Consider the following 25,534-nt stretch of genomic DNA (forward strand, 5'->3'; position numbering starts at 1 on the left):
AAGAGGGTGATAACGGGGGGTTTGATTTACTATATATGGCGGGTTTTTATTTTTGGCAGCTGTCGCACACTACAAGACGCTTTTTATTGTAAAAATAGTTTATGCATCACCACATTTTGAGAGCTATAATTTTTCCATATTTTGACCCACCGAGTCATGTGAGGTCTTATTTTTTGCGGGACGAGTTGACGTTTTTATTGGTACCATTTTCGGGCACGTGACATTTTTTGATAGTTTTTTATTCAGATTTTTGGGATGCAGAATGAACAAAAACCAGCGTTTGATGAATTTCTTTTGGGGGTGCGTTTACACCGTTCCGCGTGCGGTAAAATTGATAAAGCGGTTTTATTCGTTGGGTCAGTACGATTACAGCGATACCTCACTTATGTAATTTTTTTATGTTTTGGCGCTTTTATGCAATGAAAACAATTATACATAAAAAATAATTATTTTTGCATCGCTTTATTCTGCGAGCTATAACTTTTTTATTTTTTCGCAGATGACGCTGTGTGGTGGCTCGATTTTTGCGTGACAAGATGACATTTTCAGCAGTACCTTGGATATTTATATCCGTCTTTTTGATCGTGCGTTATTGCACTTTTTGTTCGGCGGTATGATGATAAAGCTTTATTTTTTGCTTCACTTTTTATTTTTATTTTTTAAGGGGTTCAATAAAGGGGTTAACTATTGGGACAGTTTTATAGGGCGGGTCGTTACGGACGCGGCGATACCAAATATGTGTACTTTTATTGTTTTGTTTTTTTTATGTTCAAAAAATGAATTTATTAGGGAATATATATATTTTTTTTAATTTATTTAGTGATTTTTTTATAAATTATTTTTACACTTTTTTTTCTAACTTTATTACATTGTCCCAGGGGGGACATCACTGTCATGTGACAGATCGCTGATCTGTCACATCACAGATCGCTGAGACAGATCAGCGATCTGAGACAGATCAGCGATCTGTCACAGGCTGTGCCGGCGCTTTGCAGGCATGAGGAAGCCGGCTCCCTGCAGGCCCACGAAGGTCCCCGCCGCCATATTGGATCCGGGGACCTGCAGGGAAGGAGGCCACCGCAGCAGCGCTGCACATTGCGCTGCTGCGGGGGGCTCAAGGAAGCACGGAGGGAGCCCCCTCCCTACCGATGCTTCCCTAAACCCCCCGGTATACTGCGATCGTGTTTGATCGCAGTGTGCCAGGGGTTAACGTGTCGGAGGCGGTCCGTGATCGCCTCTAACACTTAGTGCCGGGTGTCAGCTGTGATAATCAGCTAGCAGCTGATCGCGCTAGATGTACTATTCCATCCTTGGGACCAGCGTCGGACTGGAACACCTTGGGCCCACCAGAGAAAATCATTCTTGGGGCCCACTATGTAGCTGCATAGAGTTAAATACCAGACCACCAATTGTGCGGTAAAACACGCTAATATCCGGGTATAATATAAGGTTGTACATGTCTTAATTATGTAGCAGGAGTTGGGGTAGCCCCCTCATAGAATATAAAGCAGCCCCCTCATAGAATATAATGTAGACCCCTAATAGAATATAATGCAGCCATCTCATAGAATATAATACTGCCCCCCTCATAGGGTATAATGCACCCCCTCATAGGGTATAATGCACCCCCTCATAGGGTATAATACTGCCCCCCTCATAGGGAATAATGCACCCCCTCATAGGGTATAATGCTGCCTCCTCATAGGGTATAATACTGCCCCCCTCATAGGGAATAATGCACCCCCTCATAGGGTATAATACTGCCCCCCTCATAGGGAATAATGCTGCCCTCCTCATAAGGTATAATGCTGCCTCCTCATAGGGTATAATACTGCCCCCCTCATAGGGAATAATGCTGCCCTCCTCATAGGGAATAATGCTGCCTCCTCATAGGGTATAATACTGCCCCCCTCATAGGGAATAATGCACCCCCTCATAGGGTATAATACTGCCCCCCTCATAGGGTATAATACTGCCCCCCTCATAGGGAATAATGCACCCCCTCATAGGGTATAATACTGCCCCCCTCATAGGGAATAATGCACCCCCTCATAGGGTATAATACTGCCCCCCTCATAGGGAATAATGCTGCCCTCCTCATAAGGTATAATGCTGCCTCCACATAGGGTATAATACTGCCCCCCTCATAGGGAATAATGCTGCCTCCTCATAGGGAATAATGCTGCCTCCTCATAGGGTATAATGCTGCCTCCTCATAGGGTATAATGCTGCCTCCTCATAGGGTATAATGCTATATAGATATATAGATATAGAGTTAGATAGATATAGATAGAAAGATAGAAGTAGAAATAGATATAGAGATAGATAGTAGATAATGGATAGAAAGTAGATAATGGATAGATATAGATAGAAAGATTCATAGAGATAGATATAAAGATAGATATAGAAAGAAATATAGATAGGTAGAAAATAGATAATGGATAGATAGATAGATAGATAGATAGATAGATAGATAGATAGATATAGAGATACATAGCTATAGATAGATTAATAGATAGAGATAGATAATAGATAGAGATATACATATATAATAATAATAATAATATAGACATATATAGATAGATATAGAGATAAATATATATAGATGGCTATAAATAAAAATAGATATAGAGATATATATATAGAGAGTGATAGATATAGAGATAATAGATAGAGATAGATAGATATAGAAAGATAGATATAGAGATAGATAGAGATAATAGCTAGATATAGAGATATGTATAGAGATAGACAGATATAGAGTTAGAAAGATAGATAGATATAGAGAGAGATATAGAGATAGATAGAGATAGCTAGATAGATGGATAGATAGATATAGATAATAGAGATAATAGATAGATGTAATAGATAGATAAAGAGAGAGAGATAGAGATAGATAATGAGATATAGAGATAGATATAGAGATATAGTGTTAGATAGAAAGATAGATATAGAGATAGATAGATATAGAGATAGATATGGATATAGAGATAACAGATAGATATAGAGATAGATAGATATAGAGATAATATAAAGATAGATAGATATAGAGATAATATAAAGATATAGATATAGAGATAATATATAGATAGCTATAGAGAGAGAGATAGAGATATAGAGAGAAACAGATATAGATATAGAAATAGATATAGAGATAGATAGATATAGAGATAATAGATAGATATAGAGATAGATAGATATAGATATAAAGAGAGATAGAGAGAGCGGTAGATAGAGATAGATAGATACAGAGATCGATAAATAGATAGAGAGATAGATATAGATATAGATAATAGATAGATAGATAAAGATAGATAATAAATATAGAGATAACAGATAGATATAAAGATAGGTAGATATAGATAATAGAGAAAGCTAGATAGACATAATAGATAGATATAGATAGATATAGAGATAGATAGAAAGATAGATATAGAGATAGATGTAGAGATAGAAAGATAGATATAGAGATAGAGCGATAGATAGATAGAGATAAATAGATAGATAGAGATAAATAGATAGATAGAGAAAGATAGATAGATATAGAGATAGAAAGATAGATAGATATACAGAGAGATAGATATAGAGATAGAGATAAATAGATAGATAGATATAGAGAGATATAGAGAGAAATAGATATAGATATAGAGATACTAGATATATATAGAGATAGATATAGATATAGAGAGAGATATATAGATAGATAGCTATAGAGAGAGATATAGAGAGAAATAGATATAGAGATAGATATATAGCTATAGATATAAAGATAGATATAGAGATAGATATAGAGATATAGAGAGAGATATAGATAGATACAGAGAAAAGATATAGAGATAGATAACGGATAAATAGATAGATAGGTATAGAGATAGATATAGATATTAGATAGAGATATATATATAGATAAAGATAGATAGATATAGATGGTAGCTAGATAGATAATAAATATAGAGATAATAGATATAGAGATAGATAGAGTAAGATAGATAGAGATAGATAGACATAATAGATAGATATAGAGATATATATAGAAAGATATAGAGATAGATAGATATAGAGATAGATGTAGAGATAGAAAGATAGATATAAAGATAGAGCGATAGAGATAGATATAGAAAGATAGATATAGATAATAGATATAGATAGAGATAGATAGATAGATATAGATAATAGATAGAGATAGAAAGATAGATATAAGAGAGATAGAGAGAGAGATAGATAGATAGATAGATAGAGAGAGACAGATAGAGAGAGCGAGAGATATAAAAAAAAACAAAAAAAACACAATACTCACCTCTCCTCCTCGCTCCCACGCTGACTCCGGCAGCCAGCTTCAGTGTCAGGAGCTGCCCCCTCTGCCAGACACACAGCGGGTGCGCGATGTAGTGACGTCATCGCGCACTGGCTGTGAGCCAGGAGCAGAGAGGACTGAGGGCGGCACCGGCCCTGATTTACAGCTGTAGTCTGCAGAGCAGCTTACTGGGCTGGGGGCGGGACCTCTGGGGGTGGAGACTGTGAAATGATATTCACTGCGAAGCAGTGAATATTCATTTCTCTTTAGCAGCGGGGACAGGGGCTCCTGCCTCCTGACACCCGCTGCTGCTCCGCTGGCAGGGGCCCCCATAGCAGCTGCATGGTGTGCGACACACCACTGGCTGGGGGCCCCTGGAGCAGCGGGGGCCCTAGGCAACTGCTGGCCCTGTATGCCTGCAGATGCCAGGGCCCACCGGAGAATCCACCGGTTCTCCGGTGGGCCAGTCCGACGCTGCTTGGGACTTAGGTGACGGTCCCAGGTCACATGGACGGAATAGTACGTCTAATGTAGGAAAGGGGTTAATTACTGGATGCTGGCTGCCGTTATCAGCTCTACCTGCCCATAAATTGTAGGCTTAGCCCGGTAGTGACATGGTTGCCCAAAATAGTAGGCTGGTGGCCCAGAAGTGGCTTATATTGTAGAGCAGGGACCCATCAGAGGGAGGTCACCTTGCCGTTGTTGATGGGCATACATGAATTGGCCAATTTGTGCATTAAGAAACTTCATTTTTCATCTGTTACTGTAAGTGAAAAAATTTGGGGGCAAAATTGAGAAGTTTAATCTAAATTGAAGGCTTTTCTGTGTTTTCACATGGCCTAGATTCATGCACATGTGTTGCTGTGTTCTTTTTTGTATATATATATATATTATACATACAGCTCTGGCAAAAATTAAGAGACTACCACATCAAATCCCTGTCATGGCCAGCCCAATCTCCACACCTGAACCCCATTGATTAAAACCTCTGGAACGTAATCAAGAGGAAGATGGATAGTCACAAGCCATCAAACAAAGAAGAACTGCTTAAATTTTTGTACCAGGAGAGGCCTAAGGTCACCCAGAAGCAGTGTGAAAGACTGGTGGAAACCATGCCAAGACGCATGAAAGCTGTGATTAAAAATCATTGTTATTCCACAAAATATTGATTTCTGAACTCTTCATGAGTTAAAACATTAGTATTGTTGTTTCTAAATCATTATGAACTTGTTTTCTTAGCATTATTTGAGGTCTGAAAGCACTGTTTGTTTTTTAATTTTGACCACTTCTCCTTTTCAGAAAAAAAAAAATTAGTGCTTGGAAATTCGGAGACATGTTGTCAGAAGTTTGTAGACTAAAAGAACATTTTACTCAAAATATACCTATAAAGAGAAAAATCAGACAAAATTAAAATTTTGCAGTGGTCTCTTAATTTTTGCCATAGCTGTATGTGTCACTCACATCTATATATCTATGTAATGCTCGTATATACACTGCTCAAAAAAAAAATAAAGGTAACACTAAAATACCACATCCTAGATATCACTGAATTAAATAGTCCAATTGCAAATCTTTATTCATTACATAATGGTATGTGTTGAGAACAATAAAACATACAAACGATCAATGTAAATCAAAATTAATATCCCATGAAGGTCTGGATTTGGAATGATATTCAAAATCAAAGTCGAAAATCAAATTACAGGCTGATCCAACTTCAGTGGAAATGCCTCAAGATAAGGAAATGATGCTCAGTAGTGTGTGTAGCCACCACATGCCTGTATGACCTTCCTACAATGACTGGGCATGCTCCTGATGAGGCGGCGAATGGTCTCCTGAGGAATCTCCTCCCAGACCTGGACTAAAGCATCCGCCAACTCCTGGACAGTCTGTGGTGCAACGTGACATTGGTGGATGGAGCGAGACATGATGTCCCAGATGTCCTGAATCGGATTCAGGTCTCGGGAACGGGCGGGCCAGTCCTTAGCTTCAATGCCTTCATCTTGCAGGAACTGCTGATACACTCCAGCCACACGAGGTCTGGCATTGTCCTGCATTAGGAGGAACCCAGGGCCAACCGCACCAGCATATGGTCTCACAAGGAGTCTGAGGATCTCATCTCTGTACCTAATGGCAGTCAAGCTACCTCTGGCGTGCACATGGAGGGCAGTGCGGCCCTCCAAAGAAATGCTACCCCACACCATTACTGACCCACTGCCAAACCGGTCATGCTGAAGGATGTTGCAGGCAGCAGATCGCTCTCCACGGCGTCTCCAGACTCTGTCACATGTGCTCAGTGTGAGCCTGCTTTCATCTGTGAAGAGCACAGGACGCCAGTGGCGAATTTGCCAATCCTGTTGTTCTGTGGCAAATGCCAAGCATCCTGCACGGTGTTGGGCTGTGTGCACAAACCCCATCTGTGGACGTCGGGCACTCAGACCAACTTCATGGAGTCGGTTTCTAACCGTTTGTGCAGACACATGCACATTTGTGGCCTGCTGGAGGTCATTTTGCAGGGCTCTGGCATTGCAGCTCCTGCCTTGCACAAAGGCTGAGGTAGCGGTCTTGCTGCTGGGTTGTTGCCCTCCTACAGCACCTCCACGTCTCCTGGTGTACTGGCCTGTCTCCTGGTAGTGCCTCCAGCCTCTGGACACTACGCTGACAGACACAGCAAACCTTCTTGCCACAGCTCGCATTGATGTGCCATCCTGGATGAGCTGCACTACCTGAGCCACTTGTGTGGGTTGTAGAGTCCGTCTCATGCTACCACGAATGTGAAAGCACAACCAACATTCAAAAGTGACCAAAACATCAGCCAGAAAGCATTAGTACTGAGATGTGGTCTGTGGTCCCCACCTGCAGAACCACTCCTTTATTGAGTGTGTCTCAATAATTGCCAATAATTTCCATCTATTGTCTATTCCATTTGTACAACAGCATGTGAAATTGATTGTCAATCAGTGTTGCTTCCTAAGTGGACAGTCTGATTTCAAAGATGAAAGATGATTCTTGACTGGGACAGCCAGAGCCCTGACCTAAACCCAATTGAGCATCTCTGGAGAGACCTGAAAATGGCTGTCCACCAACATTCACCATCCAACCTGACGGAACTGGAGAGGATCTGCAAGGAAAAATGGCAGGGGATCCCCAAATCCAGGCGTGAAAAACTTGTTGCATCATTCCCAAGAAGACTCATGGCTGTACTAGCTCAAAAGGGTGCTTCTACGTAGTACTGAGCAATGGGTCGGAATACTTATGACCATGTGATATTTCAGTTTTTCTTTTTTAATAAATTTACAAAAAATTTTACATTTCTGTTTTTTTTACAGTCAAGATGGAGTGCAGAGTGTACATTTATGAGAAAAAAAATGAACTTTTTTGAATTTACCAAATGGCTGCAATGAAACAAAGAGTGAAAAATTTAAGGGGGTCTGAATATTTTCCGTACCCACTGTATATATGTGTGTGTTTTGACAACTATTTCCTTTGAAAACGATGTGTAAATGACAGAGAATTGTTGTATGCAAAAGCTTATGTTAAAATCGAACTGCAATCAGATAGCAATCGCACTGCATTTGGATGTAAATTGGATGCTAGTTGTGAAAAATCGGATTGTACTCGCATTACACTCCTGCGACTTTCAGCAGGGAGACTCAGACCGTTTTTTCATCCGTATCGTGTGACTCCAGCCTTAGAGTATGGATACATATGCTCCATTGTACAGGGTGGGCCATGTATATGGATACACCTAAATATGATGGGAATGGTTGGTGATATCAACTTCCTGTTTGTGGCACATTAGTATATGGGAGGGGAAAACTTTTCAAGATGGGTGGTGACCATTTTAAGTCAGCCATTTTGGATCCAACTTTATTTTTTGGAATGGGAAGAGGGTCATGTGACACATCAAACGTACTGAAAATTTCACAAGAAAAACAATGGTGTGCTTGGTTTCAACGTAAATTTATTCTTTCATGAGTTATCTACAAGTTTCTCTTTGCTTACAGCCATTGATATGTCGCAGAGGTTAACACGTGAGAAGCGGATAGAAATTGTGTTGATGTCTGGTGAACGCAGTACCCGGGTCATTGCAGCAGATTTCAATGCAAGACACCCTACGCAAGAAAAATGTCACGGGGCAGTAGGGGGAAAACAGGAGACATGGAGCCTGGGCCCCTGAACTGCCCCTCAGGCTAAGGAGGTGCTCTGACTATCCTTAACTTGGGGGTACACTTGATGGTAGTGAGGCCCAAGTTCCCGACCTGTCCCTATCTCCTGTTTAGCCCTTCCCCAGGAGGTCAGACAGGGAAAAAAGTGTACTGCACCGATAACACAAAAGGAAAAAAAAAAACAGACACCACGGGGTTAAAGCAACTAAAAAACAAAACTTAGCTTGCTCTGCTGCAATGCTCCTGGACAGCAGAGTTAGCCACTTGACCACATTCAGCTGAAGCACCACTGCTCCTGATAGCTCCTCTCTTCAGCAGCATCACCATGGCTCCAGATAAGCTGAACCCCCTCTGCACCAGGTAGCTCCAGTCTTCACCACGGTTGGTTTCCAAATGAACTGTATTACCAACAGCTAGCTGGTGTACAAGGTGACCTTATATAGGAAGGTGGGAGTAGTCTCCAGCAGACTAATTAAACATGCAGTAACACCAGCGGCCACCGGGGGGCAAAAACTGATATTAACCCCCGATGGCCTGAAAGGAAAAAAGGTTTAATATGCGAGCAGTCCAAACTGACAGATTCAAAAAATGGATGGTGACAAAAACTGTCACCATTCCCATTTTATTTAGGTGTATCCATATACGGTAAATGGCTCACCCAAAAAAGTTTGCCTTATCACTGAACATAATGTTCTGTGTAAACTGAGGGTCCTGTTCCAATTTTTGTTTTGCCCATTCTGCAAATTCAGCGCGCCGATCTGGCATCAGTCGAACATCCCTTTGGTGGATATTAGGTACTCATAAATGGCACCCTTACAAAATCCAGCTGCTGCAGCATCTCAATGAGGATGACCCAGATCAGCGCGCTGAATTTGCAGAATGGGCAAAACAAAAATTGGACCAGGACCCTCAGTTTACACATAACATTATGTTCAGTGATGAGGCAAACTTTTTTGGGTGGGCCATTTATATGGATACACCTAAATAAAATGGGAATGGTGACCGTTTTCTTGCGTAGGGTGTCTTGCAATGAAATCTGCTGCAATGACCCGGGTATTGCGTTCACCAGACATCAACACAATTTCTATTCGCTCCTCACGTGTTAACCTCTGTGACATGTCAATGGCTGTAAACAAAGAGAAACTAGTAAATAACTCATGAAAGAATAAAGTTGCGTTAAAACCAAGCACACCATTTTTTTTCTTGTGAAATTCTCAATAAGTTTCACGTGTCACATGACACTCTTCACATTGGAAAAGATAAAGTTGGATCCAACATGGTTGACTTCAAAATGGCCGCCATGGTCACCATCAGTCTTGAAAAGTTTCCCCCCTCCCATATACTAATGAGCCACAAACAGGAAGTTGATATCACCAACCATTCCCATTTTATTTAGGTATCCATATACATGACCCACCCTGTATACAACTTTTATACATATCACTGTCTGTATGAACAGGAGTAGGTGTTGTACATTGAGGAGAACAGTAGCAGGAACATAAGATTCCCTTTGTCAGCACAATGCAATTGCCATTTACTGAGCGGAGTTCTGTCCATGGGGAGAGCGGAGGAGCTGTTGTAATTGGGTGATGGGCACTAGTATAGAACACATTTCCATAGTAAATGTATTACATGGCTTTTGTACCTTTTTATTCACTTGATGAAAAGCTTGCACAGAAAATGGCAGCACTTCTTGGACATTTTGCTGTTGTGAAACATACCAGCTATTTTTGTTTTTCGGTGTTACTCCTCACATTCCTACTTACGTTATTTCGACCTTGGTAAGAGACTGGCATGATATATCCTAGGACAGAAAGTTGATCCAAGCTGTCCTCCAGCACTGTGCACACCCGCAGGACTTCCATCTCTGGCAATGATGCCATCCCTTCCATGTCTCTGCGTCTGGCCTGTATTTCTATGGGATTTGTATACAAAAACGACAACAGGACATGAATAAAGACCAAGAAATCTTTTATATTCTGCTGATGATTACTGATACGTCATCTGCCTAGTGACAAAAAAAAAACAGATAAAATGGCAAATCGATATGATCTGATACAAGAAATTATAAGTACATAGAGATCAGAATGCCGCAGCTTTCGGTGCAGTTACATCAAACTTCAGCTCTAAAGGCAGTGACAAATCTACCGTTCATGTCTCTAGCCGACGCAGATTGTCTGAGTGTCCGGCACTCCAGAAGGGGCCACATTTATCGAAACCAGGCATGTTATAAATGCTGCTGTGTCAAAATCTTCCATTATCTGTGAAATGCTTGTATTTTGGGTGTCCACAAATCATAGAGGTATGTTCACATGAAGTTTTCATTAGGAGGTCAAAACCAGTGAATTTTTTAGTGGAAACTTATTTTTGGAAACGTTCCTTCCGGGAGTTTCTGGAAGCTTTTTCTGTGTTTTAACGATTTTTTAGCAATTATTTCTTGCAGCCTTCTGTCTGGACAGTGTCTTATCTGAAGCATTTGTCCTCACGAGACGCTTCAGTGAAGTCACCTGCACTCCCTTTTCTCCCACCAAGCGTTTTTCAAAACAAGAAGTGGAAATTTGCACTCCAAACACTGACCATGTGAACAGCACCGGGGCTTACAACAGAAATGGAAAGGAAGAGTCTTTTCAGCAGGTTTGAATTTTTCAGTCATTTTTTTATTAAGTGGACACTTCCTAAAACTCCTAAATATATATATATATATATATATATATATATATATATATATATATATATATATATATACTCAGTGTGCACAAGAGCTAAGCCTGTTTTCAGACCGTGTCTTCTGCCGGTGTCTTTATTAGCGAGTCAGCTTCTAAAACCATTTGGAGAAAAGTGTTCATAAGACGCTGAAAAGGCTCCTCCTATTCATATCCATTGTAAAACCCCGACGCCGCTCACACCTTCGGGCGTTAATTTCGACGTCAGGTTTTCAAAAACGCCTGATGGGAGAAGAGAAAGTGCCTGTGATTTATGCCAACCGGCTCATGCCGAGAAATGCCCCAAACCAGGCGCCGTTCTGTCAGAGAGCTGCAAAAAGAAAAACTCTCCAAAAAATAAAATGTCTCCACAAACACTTCAGGGAACGGAAAATGGCTCCACAACCTCAAGGAAGGAAGAAGCGTTTGCTGAAGAGGTTTCCACTAGAAAGCGAATATTCCGCCCCGTGGCCGCACCGTGTCGTTCTGTTGTGCAGTCCTCGGCCTCATGGTGGACAGCGTGTTGGGCAGTGAAATGACAGGCCACAGTCACACAGTCAGTATTTTACCTCAGTATTTGGTATTTTACCTCAGTATTGGGTCAGTATTTTACCTCAGTATTTGGTATTTTACCTCAGTATTGGGTCAGTATTTTACCTCAGTATTTGGTATTTTACCTCAGTATTCGGTCAGTATTTTACCTCAGTATTTGGTATTTTACCTCAGTATTCGGTCAGTATTTTACCTCAGTAAGTTTAAGACCAAACCAGGAGCGGGTGATAAATCCAGAAGTGTTTCTATTATACTTTTCCTCTGACTGTTCCACCCCTGATTTTGGCGTACACATACTGAGGTAAAATACTGACCAAATACTGATAGTGTGAACGTGGCCACAAGCGCAGAAATTCTAGAGCTGCGATGTGCCATCCTTGTGTGCTGCGATATTATCCGTCCACTACATGACGAGACACTGTGAGGGCCGCACGTTACGTGTAGCGTTATAAAGAGGTGACAATACACCGCGGTGTTCCGTCTGCCTTACCAGCTCGATACTCCGGTAAGTTTCAAATGGCGTCAAAAAGTCGTCTTGCGTTTCCATGGACACCAAAGCTCCGCCCCCAGGGGCCTTTATTAGTGCTATTCGCTGACTGCATGTTTTGTTTTACACCTCTATGTACTGTCCGTTCCCCGATGTACAGACGCTCGCTACACGGCGTTGGTTACTATAGTCGCTGGATACGCAGACCTTCGTGTATATTCCGCACAGGCAATAGTAAAGACACCTCAGTAGAGGGCGCTTCTCATTTCCCAGCGTGCAGCGCGACTTGACTTCCTTTTCCTCCATCTTGGATTCCGGTGCGGGTGAGGAGAGCTGAATGTCTGGTGCGGGTTGCGGGGTTTGAGCTGTGGAGGCCGCTCGTGTTCGGGATATCGGGCCGGGAGTGTTGTGCGGGCGCTGCTTCGTGACCTGCGGGGTGTAGCGGGGCTGTGCGCGGAGGGATGGCGGCGATATCGGCCGGATTGTGCGGCCCCGGGGACTTGTCAGTGTCTGCAGCGCTGTGTGCAGAACGTGGCCGGTCACTACGGTGTGGAGTGGGGATTCCCTGCGTGTCCTGCCTGCAGCTCCTCGCTGACCGGCCATATTCCGCTGCCTTCAGGTTATGTCCCTATCGATCCATATGGCCTCAAGTACACTACATAGCTCCAGGCGCTAAAGGGTTACTGCAACTCTACAAGGGGGCCCCCCCATCCAGGGCATGACCTACTGATCTGTGGGACCCCCAATAATGGGGCTGCTGGAGATGGCCACGTACTGCGCTGTCGATCACCAGTGATATGTGGGGTCAGACGCCGCAGCAGAGTGTAGTGATCTGCCCACTCCTGTCCATGGGTGGACGTGGCTGATCACCTTAGGGTGCTGAGGGGTCCGGCTGCTGTTATCTCAGGGTCCTGTGCTGCTTGTAGAGACTGATAATGAACATGTTTGGGAAACACTTGAGTGTCCAGATCTCTACATGCTGTCAGTGAATGGAAACATTCTAAGCTTCTCGGGTAAAAAGATGCCACCGCTGAGAGGCTCCAATCATCCACTGAATCTTCGCATCTCCTGTGCTCCTTATTAGTAAATCCAAGCATTCCCCATGATCTGCCGCCACTATTGTTCTTCCTGGAACTTACCTAAAAAACACCCCAACCTCAATTTATTCACATTTGTAGGAGGAAGCACAGACCTGTACCAAATAATTTAGTGGAGAATACCATTCCCTACAGCTGGCCTTAAACATTAGATAACTGTTGGCCTAATGAATGGAAATTGGCCTGCGTCCCCCACAGTTATGGATGGGGAGGGTGGAGTGTTCTTTCTGCCTCTGTGGAGTGAGCAGAGTAAATTACTGTCAGAATGAACGGCCTGCAGAACACAAGGATCTGTGATTAAATCCTTATATCTCCCACCTAATCTGTGTGGGAATAGTCCAGACCCCTGCAATACACTAGATGGTTGGTCAGGGGTGGCTGGATTTTAGGCAATGTGTCTGAGGGTCTTGAACCAGTCATGTCAGGAGAGCGGACAGATCATATAAAAACCTTTTCCTCCTGACCATCAGAGCCAGGGCTTATCTGGGTGGAATATGATGGCGAATACTTGGTCTGTACGGCTTATATTCATCATATGTAATTTAGAATGTCCTTATTCAATGACACAGTAAGTGATGAATGTAAATGCCCATTATTATGAGGCTATGTTCAAATGTTGCGTTTTTATTTTTTTTGGCTGCAGTTCCATCAAAAGCTGTAAGATTTTAGAAATCTCATGAACACAGGGTTCACTTTCTTTCCTGACTTCTTTCAGCATTTTTTCATCCATAGAAAGCAGAGTGTGCTGAAAAAAAGCAGATTTTACTGCATTTTGTTAATAAAACTATATTTGTACTCTGGATAAATCACACATTTAATCTGCAGCAAAACCTGTGTCATCTTTACTACCAAGAAAGCAGGTTTTGGCTGAAGTATAAAAAGCTGTAAAAAAAATACCTAAAGCTCCGATGCTAATATACAATATATATGAATCTTGTGACTGATATTTTTTATTATCGGTCATTTGTAGTTTATCAGGTCAGTATCATTTGTAATATCTTATGCTAATTTTTGTGGCAGCTTTAAAACTTCATTGAAGTTTCTGGAACTTGTAATCTACATATTAGTGGGACAGAATCCCTGTGGCTGGTATAAGTAATAGAGATGATTTTCTCACTTCTAACCATCTACTTGTGTTTCCTTTTCAGTACTCCCTGCATCTGGACACTAACTCAAAATGCCTGGCAGGTAAGCTAGTAAAGTCTTCTGTGCTATCAGAATGGTCTGGTCTCTGCAGATCCCTAATCTGTGTTCTAATTTCCTCCTATACCAGATTGTGGTGCAAAGCAATCTTTGCTGGCTACAAGAGAGGCCTCCGAAACCAGAGGGAGCACACGGCCCTCCTAAAGATTGAAGGGGTCTACGCCAGAGATGAGACAGATTTCTACTTGGGCAAGAAATGCGCCTATGTGTACAAAGCAAAAAAGTAAGTGTTTCATCTCTCCAGGTGTGAATTGTGTCATCGCTGGCAGAGATCCCACTCCTGTGTGACTTAAAAGTGACACTCCAGGCTCTACCCTCCAAAGGTTTTTGTGCTGTAGTTACCCGATACCCGTGTTCTCAGTAGTTGCTTAGTAGTTTGCACTAACAACATTTATTGCACTGACTTCTCAGTGAGCCAATTAGAGTAACACAAATCTATCACAAGAGACAGCTGCAAGGGAAAATAGCAGCAGTTTAAAAGACCCACATACATGTTAGACTAATGGCAGCCATTATTGACTGGTTTGACCTTAATTCTGTGTGTGGGGGTCCCAGACAACTGATTGTCATGGGGAGATGTTGATCGGGCATGTCCACTTCCATATCTTGGCGTTATGCCACCGCCAGACATGTCTGGTGATGACTCTTCTTTTTTGAATCAGATCTTTTTTATTAAACATTCAGGAATCAATACAGAAAGAATATGACATCTTATATAGCTAGTAAAATTTACATTGAGAGCAAATATTATTTAAAGGGTAAAACTCTTCCTGTGTAAGAATAAATAAAAAGAAGAAATCTCAAAACACAGATATTTGCATAAAATTGAGCCTATAAACAACATGGCTCCACAAATAAACAAAAATCAAAATTATACATCAGTGCCTCATTTCAGCGGGAAAACCATCCCCGCCAGCCGCGCCACTCCGCATCATATTTCGCCCCCCCCCCCCCGCCCCCCACGGATATCAGGTCCAATCCACCCCAGCTCCCTCCCACCGCGCCACTCAAAATCTACTTCGCCACAAAGGGCACTAGACTTTATTTTCACCCCCCAAGCATCCCCTCATCGCAAGCACAACAGCAACTGGTCCAACATCGCATCCCGTACCAGTGCGCCCGAGGGGAGACCCGGTGACTCCATCCATGGCTGCCAAATTTTGTAAAACTTTCTTAATGCATTTCTTTTTAAATAAGCCCCCCTTTCCAATCTGATGACATTATTTAGTTTATTTTTAAGCTCTGACAATGTTGGTGGCATAGGATCCAACCAATGATATGCAAGTATCTTTCTTGCCTGATACAGGATGCGTGCTATTCCCAGGGCCACTGCAGAGTCCGGGTCAACCCCCTCCTCCCACAAATTCAACAAACATAGACGAGGTGACGGTCGTATTGTGATATGGTATACTTGGGCTATGAGTCCCAGGGTCTGCCTCCAGAAATCCCCAATGTGCCCGCACTCCCACATAACATGCATCAAGTGGGCATCATCCTGCCCACACCTAACACATTGTGTATTGGGCCTAAGTCCCATTTTAAATAATAAGCTGGGTGTTTTATATACCCTGTGAATGAGATATATTTGCGAAAGCCGCTGGCACTCAGAAACCGCCATTTTAGGGACCTGTTCTAGAATATCGGACCACTGGTCCTCCGTCAGGGGGCCAACGTCCCGTTCCCACTTATTCTTAGCAGCAGTCAGTGGATATGTCTCCAGATGGGCAGGTAATAATCTTTTATATAATTCAGAGATAAGTCCCCTAGAAGACTCAGATGTAAGTAGCATATGTAGTGTTTGATTATGTGTCACTATCACCGGATTTGTCCTTCTCTGTTTTTCCAATGCATGTCTTAGCTGTAAGTACTGATAAAAGAAGACGTGCGGGAGGTGAAATTCTGTTCTCAATTGTTCAAAACTCTTAAGAGTATTATTTTGCAAAATTTGTGACACCAGATAAATCCCTTTATCTTCCCATCTTCCGAACCCCACCAGCTTTTTGATCTCTTGCAAATCCGGATTTCGCCACAATGGCCACAATTCCGTAGGCCCATTTATCTTCAAAAGAGACTTACCCCTATCCCACACCTTGAAAATCATAGCCAACGTGGGGTATCGTGCCCCATTTATCTGCCGTCTTCCCACCTCCAACCGGCACCCTGGATATTTCCATACCGATCCTTCCCTCACAATATCACCACCATTGTCACACGCCCCGTCTCTACCCCAACCCTTAAGATGTTGCATCTGGGAGGCTATAAAGTATATGAATGGGTTTGGCACCGCCAATCCTCCCTCCTCCTTCCCTCGCTGCAGTATCTCCAAGCGAATCCTAGCCTGTTTTTTCTTCCAAATTAATTCCCGGAATAATGTATTTATTTTTGCAAAAAAGTCCCTACAGATCCACACCGGAGAATTATGTATCAAATATAATAATTGTGGCATCATTACCATTTTGATTAAGTTAGATCTACCAATATTCGACAACGGCAGGCGACACCAAGTATGTACTTTTGCTCTAAATCGCTGCAACAGGGGCTCCAGATTCAGAGCCCGAAAATCCTTCGGGGCAGGACTAACAATTATACCCAGATACCTAAACCTCCGAACTACAGGGACCGGTATCTGCAAATCTGAGAAATCCGCCGGGAGAGGGTCTATCGGCATTAAAGCTGATTTGGACCAATTAATCCGAAGACCAGACCTCAGCCCAAATTCTCGAATGACCTCCATTGCCGGCAAAATCGAGGAATGTACCTTATCTAAATATAGAAGTAAATCTTCCGCGTACAATGATATCCTCAACTCCACAGTTCCACATCTGAATCCCATTATTTCTCTGGACTTCCGAATTGCAACTGCCAATGGCTCCACCGCAGTAGCAAATAGCAAGGGCGAGAGCGGGCACCCCTGTCTAGTACCTCTCCCAAGAGGAAAAGACTCAGAGACCCTGCCATTAGCCCCAACCTTCGCCACCGGCGAGCCATACAACAGCCTCACCCAATTTATAAATCTGTGTCCAAAGCCCATTTTCCGAAGTACCGCCCACAAAAAACCCCACTCCAAACTATCGAACGCCTTAGCGGCGTCTAAGGACAAAATTGCTCTTCCCCCCCAACTCCCCAGAACTATGTTGAATCCCCAAGTATAGTTTCCTAAGGTTCATAGATGTGGCTCTGCCTGGGATAAATCCCGTCTGATCCTTCTGTATAACAGATGAGATAACTCGGGACATCCTATTGGCGAGTACCTTGGCCAATAATTTAACATCTGTTGATAATAGGGAAATCGGGCGATATGAATCCGGAACCTCTGGATCCTTTCCGGGCTTTAATATTAAAACTATCAAAGCTTCCCTCATAGATGGCGGGAGGACCCTCTGCCTTTCAGCCTCTTCAAATACCTTAAGTAGCTTAGGTAGCAGTAAGGGTGCATAGGTTTTGTAAAACTCGCCAGGCAGGCCATCCATTCCTGGAGCCTTTTCATTTTGCATCTGACCAAGCGCCTCCTCCAACTCCTCCAACAGGATGTCCCGATCCAATGAATCCCTATCGCTATCAGCCAATGCAGGGAGAGAGAGCGCATCCAGGTACTGCTCAATCTCAGTCTCCGTGAGACTGCAATCTGATGTGTATAGTCGCATATAATACCTCCTTATCTCACTCACTATGTCCGCACTGTCTGTCACAGGACCACCCGAGTCCGTTTTTAGCCTATTGATATATGAAGATCCGTCCTGTGCTCTAATGACCGTGGCCAATAAATGTCCTACTCCCTCCCCCTCTATAAAATATTTTTGTTTGAGGAAATAACGTTTATTTGCTGCCGCCGACATGAGGTTTTCCCTGAGCGACCCCTGTGCCTTCTCCAAAGCTTTTTTAGTTTCCTCTGTCGGGTTGAGTATCACCGCAGCCTCCGCAACAGACACCTCCTGGATCAGACTCTGGGTGTAGCGTCTATTTTGGCTTTTCCGTGTGCATATTTCTCTAATATATAAGCCCCTGACATAGGCTTTCATGGAATCCCAGACTATGTGTGATGATGCAGAGTACTCATTAAGTTGAAAATATTCTAGAATGGCATCATGCAAAGATCCCCCTATAAGCTGGATCCAGAAGGGATTAAGCTTCCAGATAGGTCTAGATAGGGTGAGGGGGTGTCCCCATGAAAGTGTGACATGTAGCGTCGAGTGATCAGATACACTTCTAGGCAGGTAGGCCACCCCTCGTACATATGGGGTCATGAGTGTATTCCCAATGGCCAGGTCTATCCGTGACATAGCGTGGTGGGAGCTAGAGTAGCAGGAAAACTGTCTGGCTGTGGGGTTTCGGACACGCCAAAGATCTACCATACCCAGCTCCACTAACGTTCTAGCAAATGAGGTTGAGGCTGCATCCTCTGATATGTTTCCTGAATGCAACTTATCCAAATAGGGATGCAAATATGTATTAAAATCTCCTATTAGAAGAGTCGGCGCAGGGGGAAAGGAACCCAAAATAGACAAGATTCTTTTTACTGGTTCGACTGAATAGGGCGGGGGGATGTATATGGCAACCAAAATAAATTGTATACCGTATAACGTGCAAAGCAAACATACAAATCTGCCCCCAGGGTCAACCACTGATTTAGTACATGAGAAGGGGATGGACCTGTGCACCAGCACACTGACACCCCGTGCATGGGTCGAGTACGTGGAATGATATTCATGTGAAACCCATCCCTTTCTTAGCCAATGAATATTATCTTTCACCATGTGGGTCTCAGACATACACAGGATAGCCGGGAGAAATTTCTGCATATTAGTAAATATAGCACATCTCTTATTTGCATCCCCGAGCCCCCTAACATTCCACGCTACAATATTAAGTGATATCGCCATAAGAGCAGACTAAAAAATGAGAAATCGGAACATACTCCACTCCCGAGGGAGAGAGGCAATCTCCACCATCCCTCAGTACAATGAATTGGGCGACACGGCTGACGCACATCACATCCCACAGAACAATTAGGGAATACAACAACAAACGAAAAAAACAAAGGAGGGAGAGGGAGCACTGCACACCAGTGCACAGCGCCCCTACCCCCAAACACAAGTGTAACTTGCACATTTCTCTCAAATAGAGAGAATCAGGGCTAGAAAACTCGCCCAGAGTCCATGCAGGGAGAAGGGTCCACAGCTTGTCACTGTAACGAGTGTCCACAGCAATCCGGTCAGCTCCCGCCCTGAATCCGAAATGGAATGAACAGTAGTAATTATACCAGCATAGCGTCCTAGACAAAAAGGAGTAACAACACCTGGTGGCGAAAAAAGGGAGAACTTCAAGTATTCTTCCTCCTCATGGACCTCTCATTAATATCCAGCCAGGACAGCGCCATTCCCGCCGTATCAAAAAAGTGCGTTTCTCCATTCACATCAATCCGCAGTCTAGCAGGGTACATCATGGAATATGTCACCTGTAAGTCACGTAGGCGTTTTTTAATCTCAATAAATTGCGCCCTTTTACACTGCACCTCCAGGGAAAAATCAGGGAAAATGGAGACTTTCCTCCCATTAATAGCAAGTTCCTTAATGTCTCTGGATCTGCGCAGGATAGCATCTCTATCTTTAAAGTGTAGGAGCTTAAGCAAGATGGGACGCGGGGGTGCTCCCGGCGGGGGGGCACGCGTAGGGACCCTGTGTGCTCTCTCAATAGTAAAGAATGGGGACAAAACATCTTTACCAAAGGTGTCCATTAGCCATTTTTCAAAAAAGCCAAGTGAGTCAGTCCCCTCCGTCCTCTCCGGAACCCCCACCAGTCGCAGATTACTTCTACGGGAGCGGTTCTCTAAATCATCCACCTTGTTCAGCAGTATTGTAATATTTTGCGTGGCTTTTCCCAGCTCCCGTGTTATTGGTGGCAATTTATCCTCCGTCGCACCAACACGCTCCTCCAGTTCCCCCACCCTGGCAGTCACCCCTCGCAGCTCTTGTTTAATACAGGCCATGTCCTTGGTGACAATCTCCATTTGATTACTTAGAGTGGCCAGTGTGGTATTGCAGGAGTTAATTGCTGCGAGGATTTCTCCCAGTGTGGGCTCAGCAGTCACAGACTCCGGCTGCTCCCCATCCCCCACTCCTTCCTCCTCCAGCACAGGCCCCTGTGTCTGCACGTGTTGGGCTGAAGGGGGGCCCAGTTTACTCACTGTTCCCTCCCTGGAGAGATGATCCTCCAGCTCCACGCTGCATCCAGCGTCTGCCTCAGTCTGTGCACTGGGCGATCGAGCAGCAGCAGGAGGCACCCTTGCATATCGTTCCAGCCTGCCAGCAGCTCCCATCGCTCCACTACCAGCCGACTTGTTGTTTGCTGGTGCCATCCTGGATGTAGCAGAGGCGCGCCCCGGCGTCTCCTTATCTTTTTTACTGCTGCGGTTCGACATGGCCCAAGGATCCTCCGCTGTCTAAACGCCCAGGGAGATATTGCAGCCCTCCAGGTCAGTGGGACTCGTCAGCAGTGCCGGTAATCAGGATTTATTGTCGGATCCGGGCAGGAGCTCTCTCACTCCACGTCCTCCCTACATGAGGTCCAGGCCACGCCCCCTCGGTGATGACTCTTCTAAAGAACATAGGAGCACTCATCCAAACAAGGACACATGTGTTGGCTTATTTTGCTCCAAAATATTAGTGCATGCCTTTAGTAAGTCTAAGGCTTCTCTTTAGTAATATCTCCTTTTCTGTGCACCTTTCAAACCAAACCAGTGTGGTGTAAATTCTGCCAGAATTTTGGTGCATTTTGCTTGGTTTTCCCTAACTTATTAATAAGTATGAAGATTTGTTATCATGGCTAAGGACAGTTCCATGTCTAATGCAGTGTTTTTTAATGTACCTGGAACCTTTTTAGCGATGCTAATAAATTGACATTTTTATCCAAACAGCTGGGTACCTTTAGTTTACTTTATGAAGATTTGTTACCCTGCTAGTATAACACAGTAATATTAACATATGTTAATATGTTACTTAGTGGCAGCAAATGTAATGTTCACTTGTTGACACTACTTTCTTATTCCGATTGCAGTGAGTGCAGGAACACAATTCTCCTCTCTCCATTGAACTTTTTAATATGGTTTTCATCTTGTGATGTTTTTTTTTTCTAGCAAAACAGTAACACCAGGAGGCAAACCAAATAAAACTCGTGTGATCTGGGGTAAGGTGACCAGAGCTCATGGCAACAGTGGCATGGTGCGTGCCAAGTTCCGCTCAAACCTGCCTGCCAAGGCCATGGGACACAGAATCCGCGTGGTGAGTACAAGCCATGAATTTGAAAGGTTGAGGCATTTTCTTTTGCACCTTTATAGGTTTCTTAGAATATGGTTTATGTAGTAAATTTTTATCATGCACAATAGACACAAAAAACACAGCAAAACCATTTTGTAAGCAGCTTCTTTCTTGCCAAGAGAGAAGGTTTTGCCTGCAGGAAAAAAAAGCAGCAAAAACGCAACTTGTGAACATAGCCTAACGGGCAACTCTTGTACTTGACTCAGAGTGGTAACCAACCACTTCTGATGATTCAGCTGCTCCACATCAACAGAGCAGCACTTCTGCCTCAGAACCGCTCTGTTGATGGGATGAGACTGCAGACGTCAAGCTGACTGACTGCCGGCTCCCCGCAGTTAGCTGCTGAAATGCCAGCATGCGGTCAGAGATCAGCACGGGCACAACAGGCAGGTAGTTCGCGTCTTGGCTGTTAGTTCTTAGGCCCGTAGTGAAAAAATAATGGTACTGGATAACACCTTTTAACTAATTGCTATGGCCATTTTTATTTTTTACATTAATGGTGTGTTCAACACCATTAATGCAAGGTTTACCAATCAGAATTCAGTATAACTAGTCTGCAGAGCAGAGGAGGATTTTAAAGTATGTTTTTCTCTGGAACGCCAGAGTCGAGCACACCTATCTGAAATCATACAGCCAGTGCCTGATACATTCTGCCCAAATAATGGGCAACATGTAGCTGTTTGGTCCCATTACCTTACCTTTTGTGAGATAAATTCAGCAGCCTGATTGGTGTCTGGTAACTTTACCGCCTGTAATAGTGTTCAGATCGCTCCCTTGTTGTGCGCTATAAATCTAGAACTGATGATCTTTCCTTCGAATTTCCAATTCTGCATGAAATGACTAGCCAAAAATAGAGTACAAAAGGGCTTAGTCAGACGGTTATATAAATTGGACCGCCATACACAGACTGACCGGTAGCTCTCCCAACCCAAGCATGGCGGCTTCCTACATTTCTGTACTGTTGTCACGTTTTGGGTCGGCAAAGCCGTGGCCAATCCAAGCATTGCGATTCAATCTCGGTACGATTTTTACAATCGGCTGACTACATCCTAAAAGGGTTGTCTAGTGATGAGCGAGTATACTCATTACTCGAGATTTCCCGAGCATGCTCGGGTGTTCTCTGAGTATTTTGGACGTGCTCTGAGATTTAGTTTCTGTCGCCGTAGCTGCATGATTTGCTGCTGCTAGCTAGCCTGAATACATGTGAGGAATGCCTGTTTGTTAGGAAATCCCCACATGTATTCAAGCTGTCTAGCAGCTGCAAATCATGCAGCTACAACGACAAAAACTAAATCTTCAAGCACAACAAAATACTTGGAAAACACCTGAGCATGCTCTGGAAATCTCGAGTAACAAGTATTCTCGCTGATCACTTGTGTCCTTTTTGTTTTTACTTTAGTGGTGCTACATGAGTAAGTTCCTGTGGAAAGTAATGGGTAAATGTATTGCACTTCCGTTGACTCTTGCGGAACAAGGACACTACTTCTATACACACATGCAAATACTCCTGAATTCTCAAGAGGATCCCCTTTATCAACACTGAATTTGCATGAGTATTAAATTTTGTCTTTAACCCCTTTGTGACCGCTGCCGTACTAGTACCGCGCAGGTCACTTCCCTCCCTTTGATGGTGGACTCTGGCAGTGTGCCCATATCTTTCCTGGCACATATCGGCTGTTTTGAACAGCTGACATGTGCCCGGAACAGTCACGAGTGTAATCGCAATCCACTCGCGGCTATGAACTCGTTAAATGCCGCTGTCAAACTCTTGACAGCGGCATTTAACGTGCACTTTCGGCCATGGGGCCGGAAATCCTCCCACCCGTAGGTTGGCATGACAACCAGAGGTCTCCTGGAGACCTCTATGGTTGTCAGTGCCGGATTGCTATGAGCGCCGCCTGGTGGTTGGCGCTCATAGCAAGTCAGCAATTCTATGTACAGGTAATCTGAACATCGCCTCTATGTAGCAGAGCAGAACGGGTTATGGCAGCTTCTAGTCTCCCATGGAGACTATTGAAGCATGCCAAAAAAAATATATCTATCTTAAATCACCCCCTTCGCCTCATTCAAAATAAAACAATAATAAAAAAAAGTACACATTTGGTATTGCCGCGTTCAGGATCGCCCGATCTATCAATAAAAAAAAGATTAGCCAGATCGCTAAACGGCGTAGCAAGAAAGTCAAAACTTCAGAATTACCTTTTTTTTTTTTTTTTTTTTTTTTTTTTGGTCGCCGTGACATTGCACTAAAATGCAATAACGGGTGATCAAAAGATCGTATCTGCACCAAAATGGTATCATTAAAAACGTCAGCTCGGCACACAAAAAATAAGCCCTCGCCAACCCGAGATCACGAAAAATGGAGACGCTGCGGGTATTGGGAAATGGTGCAATTTTTTTTTTTAACAAACTTTGGATTTTATTTTTTTCACCCCTTAAATAAAAAAGAACCTAGACATGTTTGGTGTCTGTGAACTCGTAATGACCTGGAATAATAATGGCAGGTCAGTTTTGGCATTTGGTGAACATCGTTAAAACAAAATCCATTGTGGAATGCACTTTTTGTAATTTCACTGCACTTGGCATCGTTTTCCTGTTTTTGAGTACACGAAACGGTAAAACCAATGGTGTCGTTCAAAAGTACAACTCGCCCCGCAAAAAACAAGTCCTCACATGGCTGTATTGACCAAAAAATATAAAGGTTAGAAACGCAAAAACGAAAATGGGCATGGTCTCTAAGTGGTTAAATTACACCATTATCTCCTTAGCGATGGACTCACTGACTGATTCATTCTTATCTCATTTTGTAGTCAACTATGTTCTGTGATAGAGGCTGTAGAAACCAAACTGTTAAACATATTCAATGAAACCATGTTGTAAACCTTGGTAGCCAAAAATAATGGTTTACTAAAAAAAAAATCCTCATTCCCATTGTTGTCTATAACTTACATTTCATCTTAAATTTGTCTAAATTTCTACATTATCCTAAATTGACACACAACTTGAATATGAAAAGTCAAACAATTGTGCTCTTCCAGTTTTGTTAGATGTTTGGATGAAGATTTAAGTCAAACTGTAAAAAATATATTCTTTGCAGTCCTAATCTAATGTTTGTGTTCTCTCTTCTTTGCAGATGTTGTACCCTTCAAGGATCTAAACATTCTGTATAAATAAATGAACATTCTGGATCTTTTTTTATGTCGGGAGTTTTTGTCAATCTCTCAGCTGGTGAATGGTTATGACTGTAATAAGTGGTGCAAATACGTTCGGTGATGAGTGGGAATTGTATTGTCTATAGAATTGTTTAAACCCTATGTAAAAATCCTCAACTTTATCCTCAAATATGTTGGTACTCATTTCATCCTTGAAAAATTAGAGGTATTCCCATCTCCAAGATCTTATCTCAATATGTAGTAGGTGTAATAATAGCAAATGCCTCCAATTAGAAATATAGCATAGTTCTTCTGATTTGCCATGTCTTTCAAGACCTTGGGTATCTATGGTTACGACCATTGATATAGTGACCGTTATCTAGTTGCTAGTGGTTGTAACCATGGATACCTATTTTGCAATGCCTGCACATGAGGTAAGCAACATAGCTAATCATAAAAACTACACATTTCTAATTGGGAGTATTTCCTAATATTATTACACCTACTACATATTGGGATAGTGTCCTGGAGATGGGAATACCCCTCAACTGTATAGTGCAGTTAT

General features: G+C 43.0%; 2 protein-coding genes across 2 annotated transcripts in view; one reads left to right on the forward strand and one right to left on the reverse strand.

The window, feature by feature from the left end:
* The window catches only part of DRC9 (dynein regulatory complex subunit 9), a 79,477-nt gene extending 67,192 nt beyond the window's left edge, over window positions 1-12,285 (reverse strand). Inside the window, exons 1-2 of the mRNA XM_073589295.1 lie at window positions 12,208-12,285; window positions 10,230-10,378 (exon numbers count right to left, since the gene is read on the reverse strand). Of these exons, the coding sequence (XP_073445396.1) occupies window positions 10,230-10,355 (126 nt within the window). The 5' untranslated portion in view covers window positions 10,356-10,378; window positions 12,208-12,285. The remainder of the gene's footprint in view (window positions 1-10,229; window positions 10,379-12,207) is intronic.
* A 103-nt stretch (window positions 12,286-12,388) lies between these two features.
* Window positions 12,389-25,005, forward strand: RPL35A (ribosomal protein L35a). The gene is made up of 5 exons (XM_073589296.1): window positions 12,389-12,527; window positions 14,450-14,489; window positions 14,575-14,727; window positions 21,637-21,781; window positions 24,951-25,005. The coding sequence occupies exons 2-5, from the start codon at window positions 14,479-14,481 to the stop codon at window positions 24,972-24,974; spliced, it is 333 nt and encodes a 110-aa protein (XP_073445397.1). The 5' UTR covers window positions 12,389-12,527; window positions 14,450-14,478; the 3' UTR covers window positions 24,975-25,005.
* The last annotated feature ends 529 nt before the right edge of the window (window positions 25,006-25,534 follow it).

This window comes from Dendrobates tinctorius, unplaced genomic scaffold (genome assembly GCF_039654945.1).
Source record: "Dendrobates tinctorius isolate UK_male_01 unplaced genomic scaffold, ASM3965494v1 ptg000107l, whole genome shotgun sequence".
Classification (NCBI taxonomy): Eukaryota; Metazoa; Chordata; class Amphibia; order Anura; family Dendrobatidae; genus Dendrobates; species Dendrobates tinctorius.

Bases quoted from the DNA above. Each gene is read 5' to 3' on its own strand.
- RPL35A (XM_073589296.1), top strand. The intron at 14,728-21,636 runs GTAAGTGTTTCA...TTTTTTTTCTAG, and splicing joins TATGTGTACAAAGCAAAAAA to CAAAACAGTAACACCAGGAG. The intron at 21,782-24,950 runs GTGAGTACAAGC...TCTTCTTTGCAG, and splicing joins TGGGACACAGAATCCGCGTG to ATGTTGTACCCTTCAAGGAT.